This window comes from Colletes gigas, unplaced genomic scaffold, assembly GCF_013123115.1.
Source record: "Colletes gigas isolate AHSC1104 unplaced genomic scaffold, ASM1312311v1 Colletes_gigas_Sc00005, whole genome shotgun sequence".
Lineage (NCBI taxonomy): Eukaryota > Metazoa > Arthropoda > Insecta > Hymenoptera > Colletidae > Colletes > Colletes gigas.
In genome coordinates, this window is record NW_025106634.1 from 681,806 (window position 1) to 692,729 (window position 10,924).

A 10,924-nucleotide genomic window follows, 5' to 3' on the forward strand; every position below is an offset into this window, starting at 1 on the left:
TTACCGAGGCTAGAAATAAATTGGGAATGTCGCTTCAATTTTCGACCCGGCAATCCCCGGTTATTCCCCTTAACTCGCAAAAAGGGAAAAAGGAAAATGGAAAAATGCCCGAAGGCGAATTGAGAAACGTCGAACGAATGCCATTTTCGTGGCGTTTTATGAACAGGAAAGTGTTCCATTCCCGCGAAATAGAAACGCGCGAAAAACAACGGAGCAGAAGGAAGCCGTTCGATCGGTTCCCTGAAAATTGATTCGCTCCCGTTCTTTGCGTCGCGACGCGTCCGGAAGCAGATTTTTAAAGCGAAATAAAGCAGTCGTTTGAGGCAGCTGGAAGGCCAACTTCGTCCAAAAGTCAACACGCAAACGTTTGCTCGGCTAAGTCCACTATCGGCTCTTTCCGCGAACGTAATATTGAATCAACAGAAGTATTTAACATTCGCGTTGTCGTCCAACGATACAAAGTTGATTTGTCGTATTGATGCCGCCGCGACAGCGACAGGACGAAGATTCTCCATCTTTTTAGCGCCTCGTTGTAAGAATTAGTGTCTCGAGTCACCAGAGTATCGACGTTTCGTGTTTATGCTAAAGAATCTTCTGGTAAAATGACAACTTTTTTTTCTCAGAAACCATGTTACTTCGATTTACACACTCTGCTTCCGAATTAAGAGAAGCTTTTGTCCAAACGTTACTTTTTCGTAGTGTAAAATTATTTCTTACGGTTTTGTACATATCTCATTTTATTTTGAACAACTCTCAAAGTTCTGATCTATTTAACTCCTAATAGATTACAATTTAGAAATAAAAATGTATACCCACCTATGTGTCCTGTTTTTGCAGCTCCATAGAATATTTAAATTTGTTTAATTGGTAATTATATAGTATAGAGGAGGAAATTTATTGTGGAGAACATCGTCCTGGTTAATTTATAACAGGTAATTTATAAAATAAAATATTTAGAAATTTTATTTAGGAAGATGTTCTCTGCTTTACTTATGCTATACAATTTTAATGGGAGATACTTATAAAATTTTAATGGGAGATTCTAGAGGCCAAAATAAGACGAAAATCAAGGATACTAATTTGTTGATTCAGGCTTGGTTAAAAAGTTATAGAAATATTTCCGGCCGCACAGTATATTTTCGGTAAAGAATTTTTTTCTCGAAAGTGTGTAGGATTTCGGGGGTATGTCCATTAACCAAACATGATTGTAATTGATCCTCGCAACCGAAAATAATTTTCTCAGAACGATTTGAAATTTTTTAATTTTGTCGAAAAATTTCACAGCTTCTTGAATTTTTTTCTCGAAAGTGTGTAGGATTTCGGGGGTATGTTTATTCACAAAAAATGATTGTAATTGACCCTCGCAACCGAAAATAATTTTTCCAGAACGATATGAAATTTTTTAATTTTGTCGAAAAATTTCACAGCTTCTTGAATTTTTTTCTCGAAAGTGTGTAGGATTTCGGGGGTATGTTTATTCACCAAAAATGATAGTAATTGATCCTCGCAACCAAAAATAATTTTCTCAGAACGATTTGAAATTTTTTAATTTTGTCGAAAAATTGCACACCTTCCTGAATTTTTTTCTCGAAAGTGTGTAGGAATTCGGGGGTATATCTATTGACCAAAAATGATAGTAATTGACCCCTGCAACCGAAAATAATTTTTCCAGAACGATTTGAAATTTTTTAATTTTGTCGAAAAATTTCACATCTTCCTGAATTTTTTTCTCGCAAGTGTGTAAGATTTCGGAGGTATGTCTATTCACCAAAAATGATAGTAATTGACCCCTGCAACCGAAAATAATTTTTTCAGAACAATATGAAATTTTTTAATTTTGTCGAAAAATTTCACAGCTTCTTGAATTTTTTTCTCGAAAGTGTGTAGGATTTCGGGGGTATGTTTATTCACAAAAAATGATAGTAATTGACCCCTGCAACCGAAAATAATTTTTCCAGAACGATTTGAAATTTTTTAATAACTTTTTAACGAAGCCTCAATCAACAAATTGATATTTTTGATTTTCGTCTTATTTTGGCTTCTAGAATCTCCCATTAAAATTTTTCCCAAGGACGGTCGAACACCCTGTATAATCGTTCCTTCGACTTACCGTATATTTTTTAACGCGTCAAGAAGACGATGACAAATCTAGCAACACACAATAAGCTTCTTTATTATAGTAAACGAGATACTGTTCTTCATTCGCCCACTTTACTTTTCATATATGCAGGCAATAATATACCGTGCTCGTTGTAATAATTATTTCCTTGCAGTGCATATAATATTCATATAAGTCACAATTATTAATACATCGATTGTTACATGGCGTAAGTCACTCTCTACAAGAAAATAATATCACAATACAGTACGACAGTGGCACTCGATTGTTACATTACTATTAGTTAACTATCGAAAGAAATATATTTCTCCTTCTGAAACATAATATCACAATTACTATTCTTTCACGTTATTTTCTTAAAATAAACTTATGTCCTTCATTTTTAATAAAATATCGTGAGAAAGTCTATTTTTTACAAAAATTAGGAAAAGTGTAAGTGAAAAATTAATTCAATAAGGGGGCTCGATTAGTATATCTTTTCTGGTTTCTAATCGCAATAAGTACATCGATTGTCCAGAAAATTGACAACTTGTGTTTAAGTTATAAAAGTACTCTGTTCGGAGGGTAGAAAAATCGTATCGTATACTACGGACGGTTAACATTGCACTTATCGACTACAGAAATGTACAATTCACGAGACTCGAATCCCTATCGTTTCGGTTTAGGGCAAAATGAGGGTTAGAGGCAATTATGCTCTTAATTGTGCCCACGAAAGGAATTATACCGTGATAACGCTTACTCTAGATTCAGTCTAGAACGGAGGAAAGCGTTCGTTGCGTCATAAAAGCGACATCTTGGCGGCCTTCTGGTTTGCAAGGAGATCCTCGACTAACCTCGCCAGAAGCTCTTCTCCATGACGAACCGTACCAGCAACGATAGCACCATCAGGAAAATGATCACGGCCGCCGCGACAAGAATAGCGCCGTATCCTGTAAACGAGTTGTTTCACTGTTTACAATCCAAACTCCAAGCACATATTTTACTTTTTAATTGCAATTCATGCGTCACTAGCAAAGCATACATAACGATTCCATCATCTCTGACGAACTATCATTTTCTGTTTGAACATAATATAATTTGTCTCTCAACTAAACAATCGCACTCGAAATTTGGATCCTTCTAAGAAGTAAAGTTAAGACTAATTTAGTGAGTCACAGCGAAAAGAATGACGTTAGTTTTCCCAGAATAATAGATGACGAATGTAATTTTTAAGTGAAACGAAATGAGTAAGGACACGAAGGATAGAAGGTGAGAATTTCTAAAAAAAAAGAAGAAAGAAAAGAATTGTGTTAACGTGAAACGAACCGGAAGGGTTTGCAGTCGTATTACGTTCACTGATTCCAATGAAAAATTTATGGTAATGAATTTTCCGCCCGTCGAATTACGCCTGGTGAAAACTGAGCGTTAAAGATCTCGTTATCCTCCGGTGCACGCGCTCCAAACGATGGAAAATTTTGTAAAACGCGCCGCTCTGCGTCGGGACTATGCATTTCCCTGCACTTTGCATTCAAACCAATTTATTCCGTGTTGTCGCCGTTAGTGTGCTGCGTTTCCAAGAACGAAACCTGAACGCGCGTCCGTCGATTCTGCGAATCGCAAAACGAATAAACATTTCGACAAAACGCGCGAATGTACTTTTCGATGCAATTAAAAATAATTACTGCACGGTGATAGCGAGGTGATTACAGGAATAATGGTTTTGAAAAGGATGTTTCGAAAAAAAGACGGGAATATAAAGCATGTACTTTTGGGCGAAATTAAAAAATCATTGCGACGTAAACAATTTTTGCAGATTATTCCTTTGAGCTGAAGAATATTGAGAAGAGAAGTGAATTGTGCATAAAATGCAACGTTATCTTGGGTCTAGACTTTAAATAACCTTTTATGAAATCCACTTGGCAGTCAACGCGCCGTCCCGTTCGTTTCTAAGCGCAACTTAGAATAACCCTCGAACAACAATCGCGAGATGATCACCCGGCCTATTCGCGAGCTACGCAGACAGCATCGTCGCCATGGGCGACGTCCTCGAGGCGGAAGATGAAAAGATCCGAGGAAATCTAAATCTACGAACGCCACGGTCGGACGTTAATTACATTCATCGAGAGAAAGGACAAGTTGAGTCATGGCTCAGCCGGCTCGAATAAGCAACTATCGTACTTGTCTTGTCAGTAGACTTCAAATAGAATTACGAAACTCGACAACATTGGCTGCGCTCCGCTCTCGAGGGCCGGTTAGGTAAATTATTTTTCCAATAAAACCAGAGTCGAAGCTCGGTTCTTTCGTTAAGGGGCAAGTGGTCACGTTGCGAGACTCTTCACGGTAAATTTTCACCCGCCAGCGAGATGCTGAACCCGTGGCGTAAACAAGGACGAGTTTGTTGCTTCCTGAGAAAATCGAGCTAAGCACGCCAGGAAGGCGAGGACGTGACCCGTCCAGGGGACAGTAAAGAGATTTTGTATTCAGATTTTCTTTCGGTAATTTAAAAAATTCACGTAGACTAAGGATGAATATTGAGCAAATATTCCCCGGTTGTAAGGGATAGTTCAAATTACGAATCATTACTGTACTCTCAATCGAGGTCTCATTAGTTGGAAGGGATAGAAATGTTCGACTTACTAATCGCATCTGGAGGTTCATTTTACGAATCATTGCTGCACTTTCGATCCAGGACTTATTAGTTGGAAGAGATAGGGATATTCAACTTTAGAATTACGTATGAGGTTCATTTTATAAATCTACCGTACTGTTGATCGAGGACTCATTAGTTGGAAGGGATAGAAATGTTCGACTTACTAATCGCATCCGGAGGTTTATTTTACGAATCATTACTGTACTGTCGATCTAGAACTTATTAGTTGGAAGAGATAAGGATATTCAACTTTCGAATCACGTACGAAAAACTACCGTACTCTCGATCGAGGACTCATTAGTTGGAAGGGATAGAAATGATCGACTTACTAATCGCATCTGGAGGTTCATTTTACGAATCATCACCGTACTCTCGATCCACGAGACTACTTACTGCGAGTTCTTCTGTGGCTGTCCTTGCACTCGGAGATGTTATCCGTTAGGGGCACGCCGCTGTGCGCGAACAGAGATCTGTGGGAGCCGAATTTGAACAGCCTGTGGGACATTAAAGGCATCGAGATTGACGTGTGCTGACCGTCCTGTCCCTCGGGATGGAAAGCCGAGCCTGACGTCAGGGTCGTTTGGAATGGCGCCAACGGGGTAGCCTCTGCTCTGCAGGTCGTCGCGGTGCACGCGGAATACGGAATCCCGGAAAAGTCGAACAGCCAGCCGACGTGATTTGGCGGCGCGATCGCCGTGTAAGGCGGTGGATCGTCGTCGTTCCCATCCGCGACGTTCACAGCGACCAACGGCACCGTGGTCGAACCGTTCGACGAATCTCGCGTCGTATTGGTCTCGCTGACCGGCCTCGAAGGACTCTCCTCCAGCAATTTCGGGGGCGGCAACATGTTTCGATCTATTAAGGATCTCGATCAGGGTTGGAATTACGTGTTCCTAGCGTGGAACGCCCGAGGATTCATTCTTTCAAGATTGCACCTTTATTTCCGCCTTTCGTGTCCTCGTCTGCAAATGGAGATCATTAACGATTGGATTATAACGTGTGATAAATTTGATCGTAATAGATCTCGTTCAAATTTCATGAAACGTGTTCCTTACGATGTTACTCCAAGTATTGCTCAATAAAATTCGCCCAACTCTGTTATAATGTTTTATGGTTTCTCCGAAGAACGAATTCAAAGAAGTCTGATATAATGAAAATAAACGGAACACGCATTCCGCTACGCAACAAGTTTATAATGATGTAATGTGTGAAGTGTTGCTCGTTGCATAAGTTTAAAGATCAACACATTCACTTTCACGATGGAACAAAAAACGGGAGACATTGGTCTACAGAAATGGTCGTATCCTTCGTAACAACGCGCGGTCACATATCTCGTGTTTGACACTGCAAGGTACTGGTGACCTCGAAATAAAAATTCTACCACGTTCGGCGTATGTACACCTTAAATGCATCTTTCGTCGTCTACCGCTTACACAATTTTCTGTAAGAGACTCTCTCGATCGAGGTGCTGCAAGGAATGTTGGAACGATGGCATTTAGACGAGCAAACTTCGACGAGTTGTATCTTATCGGTGAAAGTGTTTTGATAAATGCAGAGGAATTTTATCGCGGGTACGTGACCTACACGGAACATACTGCAAACAATTTATCCTCTCGTTACCTGTAATTTTTCAAAGATCAATTTAATATGATGCTTGTTTCGTACGTACGTGACATATTTAAATCAAACAAGTGAATTGATTGTAAGTTTCTGAATATGTTATTTCGAACAAATGAAAGGCTATTTTATATTTCTTATGTTATTAATAATTTGCTTTGAAACACTAAAAGTTGGGGGAAGAAGTATAAACGAAGAATGAAAATGGCTATGTCAGAGAAGGAAAGGAGAATAATTTCACGTAAAATTTCAAACTTGACAGTTCGTGTTAAAAAAAAAATTAAACGCGAAATTGAAACAACGGCATCAGCTTCGATCATAAAGCGGTTAACAAAAACATACAATATATAAAACATTGAAAAATTCAATGGAAATGCGTGTAACAAGCACGTCATGTTGAAATTGGCGTCGAATTTGAACGACCACGCGTGATTTGAAATTTCAAGTACAGATGACTGATCACTGGAATAAAGTGATTTTTTTCGGACAAAAAATCTTGAATTTCGATCAACCGATTGGGTAGTATTATGATTATAAAAAAAAAACATATAAAATCTTGTAAAATGTTACTTGTTTGTCAACGATATCAGTTTAATTTTTAGTGCAAAAAATTTATCTGCAATACAACGTATAAACTAATCTTGATAAATTATATGAATGGTCAACAAAAAATAGTTTCATATTTACAGATAATAAAACAGAATTTACGGAATTTAACAAATACAACTGTTACAGGGGAGGAAACAATGCATTCTCAATGGATTTAAAATAAAAAAATTGTACAAAATAAATACGTAAGTAGATAACTATGCGTGGGTGTTCATTCGTTAAATTCATATAAGACTTACGCTGAAAGTTAAAAGTACAGCTAACGGTCGCTAATGGCTTTTAAACTGAGGTAACATTAAATAAAAAAAAAAGTACATCTTTTCAGCAAACTCTCATTTGTTGGCTTCTACGAGACAGAATGTAATTTTCTACCTTGGAGTAGACCGCGAAGTAATTAAAGAAGGGAAACAAGATTCAGGAAAGTGTTTAAATATTCTTGAAAATGCAAAAGAAAATTGACCAGATTATAGGACAACAAAGTTACGATTTTAACCATGATAATAAAAAATTAAACTGAAGTTACCTGTGCGTTTTAAGTAGATATTTTCATTAAAACACTTTATTTTCTACGAATTCACCCTAAACGAATTATATGTAGACATCGAAAAACTTTATTGAGGCGAACAATACTATTTCCAACCTACGCTTTCAACACGATTACACTTGATTTTACTTGCAAATATAAAACAATTAGAGAAACGATCAACAGTTATTATAAGTACATCCATACATTACTATAGAACATGATTTGCATAGCAAAGGAGCAAACACGTTCGTTAGTATGGGCGACAGGCTCGACTCACAAAAATGGCAGTGCTCGCGAAATTCTTTCTACATCGAGAATCTTTGTTCACGTTCACAGATAAGACATTTTTTCCTCTCGTTGAACTGTAAACAAGGATCTCAATAAATATTAAATTATTCAAGCAGACAAGGATAAGAGAAACATCTTGACAGTTTTTAAGTCGCTGCGAATAAATAATGAATTCTTTTTGTCACTTTTGACCATCCAAATTGAAAAATATTGAGTATATTTTCTTCGCAAGAAAAATTTAAATTTTAATATCCACAAGAAAATTAATTATCCACAATTCTTGAATTTTGTTCGACTCTTTGAATATTTTTTAAAATGTTCAGAATTTAAATGGAATTTTAAAATATGGGAATTCCGTTCACGACGAGCGCTGAATTTTCAAACCGCAGCACCGAAACGATTATTATCCGTCGAGTTAAATTTAACCACAAGTTTCCATAAATACGTGTACTTGGAAAACATTGCACGATGAATCATTGCTGAAAACTACGAGAAGTGATCGAATATTATGATGTTCCGCTGAAGATCGTTCATATTTAATTAAGTTCACGGTCACTCGAGGACAGAAACATCCTATTCTACGTGTATAACGAAACTTGTATTTCGTCGAAAGCCATTCGAGTATTTCGTACTGGCTTCGTGCTTGTTTAACTTACGTAATTCGTCTATGGAACTACTTTACACGCTTCAATGTCAAGGACACTCGAACGAATTCGAAGGAATCGAATTAGCTATCGTGGAGGTAGCTACTTTCATCTCTGAAGGACAGCCCCATTCGTTCCACGTATTAATACACTTCCAAGTTTCCAATTTACAATTTTCCAATTCCTATCATCACGAGGCACTTTGAAAAATATAAAATGTCGATAAAAACAATTTTAAATAGAATATAACAATTTTTTATATTGCAATTTCGGATAGTTGGAAAATGCAGGGTACGTATAGCCAATGGAATAAGTATAGCAATCATGTGAAAATAGCAAACTACCCTTTTTGGTATCACAGAACTTCAAAGGCCTTAGCTATCTGTAAACAAAAACGTAAAAATAAACCTAACTCGAGTTGAATAAAGATTGTCGCAAACAGATTGCAATCCCGGTTAGGAAAGCCCCGGTTAGCTACACCCAACAAGGATATCGCTTAACCGACCACTCGAAACTGATTTAAGTAGTTCGCTATATTTGTTTCAACAACTATACTTGAGCGTCAAAGCGCGCTGCAAAACATCAGCAAAGTATTTAAAGAAGTGAAACGCACTATCGTGCTACACTTTTTCATTCCGGTCACGTCCTGCAAGTATTTGCACACTACAGTTTCACGTTTATACTCCCACACTCGAACCTTCCAAACGGAATCGGTTAACAAACACGAACATTGCAGCAGCGAGTAATCCGGCGAGTTAACTGCTCTGCAATTTAAAGAAACATCTTGCGAACTTAAATCGCTCAAATTTACTGACACTGCAACTCGAGGTAGAAGAAACTACAAATCATTGCAGTATAAATATTCAATCTTACACTGCTATTGATATTTATTCTACTTTCATCGTTATTGCAAGACTATATATGAACTATTTCTTAACAACACTAACACACCTGATCTCCCAGGTACGATTACCACAAATTCAAGCAATTGTCTCAATTGCACTCGATAACCATCGTAAAATCGAAAACAGTTTCTAGACTCGTCTAAGGACTCACCAATTGGTGTTTTTCCCCCAAAACCTCGTATCCAAGTATATCGTCCAAGGCTGAAGACGTTCACGATGCACTTATGAACTTCCGAACATTCTGTTTTACGACACTCAAACTGTGTTGACGATGTGTAGCACTAGGTGGACGTAGGAGCCTGGCCAGATTGATCTAGAAAGATCGCGATCCTCGCGACGTTAAACTCGAGGCTTGTTCGAGTCCCCTAATCACGGGACACTAACCGGCAGCGTACCGGTTGCCTCTGCGAGCACCTTTCCCTGTATCCCAAGCATTTCTCCGCGGCAAACAGGCGACCAGCGAACCGAGACTCGACGATACACTGTCTGCGTGACCCGAATCGCGACCAGACACGGCGAGTCACGTGTTAACAGCCGTAAGACACGAACGGTTCGCGAAGAGGATCGTGACGGAGCCGCGTCTGTGCGTTGACAGGCGACCAACCTGGCGAGCGATCGCTAGCTAACCTGCCAGACGAATAGCGCGACCATCTTCCACCACCTCTGGGCCAATCCTGCGAGAATGTCGAGGACGTCGGACGCTCAAGGTCGCAGGCACGTTGCCTCTTACAACGATCGAGACACGTATACCTGGGACGCAGGAAGCTTTGGGGTCATTTCGTACCAAAACATTTGTTAGAAAATATTCGAGATTTCGAAGATTCGAAGATCCTCTAGAAAATTTAAATAATTTAGTTACAGACAATATTGATAGAGAAACTATTTTCGAAGTATAAAGTAGCAGATGAGGATTTGGAATTTCTAGTATTACATTCGGCTAGCAAAAATTTAGGAACAAAGAGGTAAAGTGATCGAATCGACGAGAATGGTAAAAGTAACGGACACTGGAATTTTGGAAGCGCTGAATAAAAGATGATAGCTGAAGAGAACGACACAGAAATCATCACAGCATGATAATGAAACGAGGAAACCATTAAGCATCGAGAAAGTATGAATATAGAGTGTGTTGGCAGAATTCAATGAGAAGGACATTATAAACTGCATAATGTTTCGTAACTGTACGAAAGACATCTCAGAAAATTTAGAAGTCAAAGAGAGACGAATGAAATCAGAATAACTATTTACAAGCTGAGATGAAGCAATATATATAATATAATTAATGACTTGAATAATCAGAAAGTAATTCAAGAACAGAGAAATAGTACTCGTGATAAATGCCAACAAGGAAATGGAAATTCTAAAAAATTTTCTTAAGAAAAGGCCCTGAGAGAATGCTCGTTTCTTTCTGCTTGTAATAATTCTATGCAGACGCTGAACTGGACGTTCTAAACCGGAACAAAGCACGTAGAAAAACTCTTTTACTGTTGTTTGTACTCCAAGGTGCCAGGCACGCAATTATATTCTTTCCGTTCAGGAGTACGTATAGTATGTTTAACTTCACTCGCAGTTTTCCCAAACTGAAGGTGT

At 38.3% G+C, this 10,924-nt stretch overlaps 1 protein-coding gene across 3 annotated transcripts; it reads right to left on the reverse strand.

Moving 5' to 3' along the window:
- Positions 1-2,054: 2,054 nt before the first annotated feature.
- On the reverse strand, positions 2,055-9,922 carry LOC122395094. 3 transcript variants are annotated; one of them, XM_043392421.1, is made up of 3 exons: positions 9,489-9,922; positions 5,142-5,710; positions 2,055-3,048 (listed from the first exon to the last, which is right to left on the reverse strand). In XM_043392421.1, the coding sequence occupies exons 2-3, from the start codon at positions 5,593-5,595 to the stop codon at positions 2,948-2,950; spliced, it is 555 nt and encodes a 184-aa protein (XP_043248356.1). In that variant the 5' UTR covers positions 5,596-5,710; positions 9,489-9,922; the 3' UTR covers positions 2,055-2,947. The 3 variants fall into 3 exon arrangements, with proteins under 3 accessions (XP_043248356.1, XP_043248358.1, XP_043248357.1); XM_043392423.1 differs by lacking the exon at positions 9,489-9,922 and adding an exon at positions 9,046-9,323; XM_043392422.1 differs by lacking the exon at positions 9,489-9,922 and adding an exon at positions 8,445-8,635.
- Positions 9,923-10,924: the final 1,002 nt, after the last annotated feature.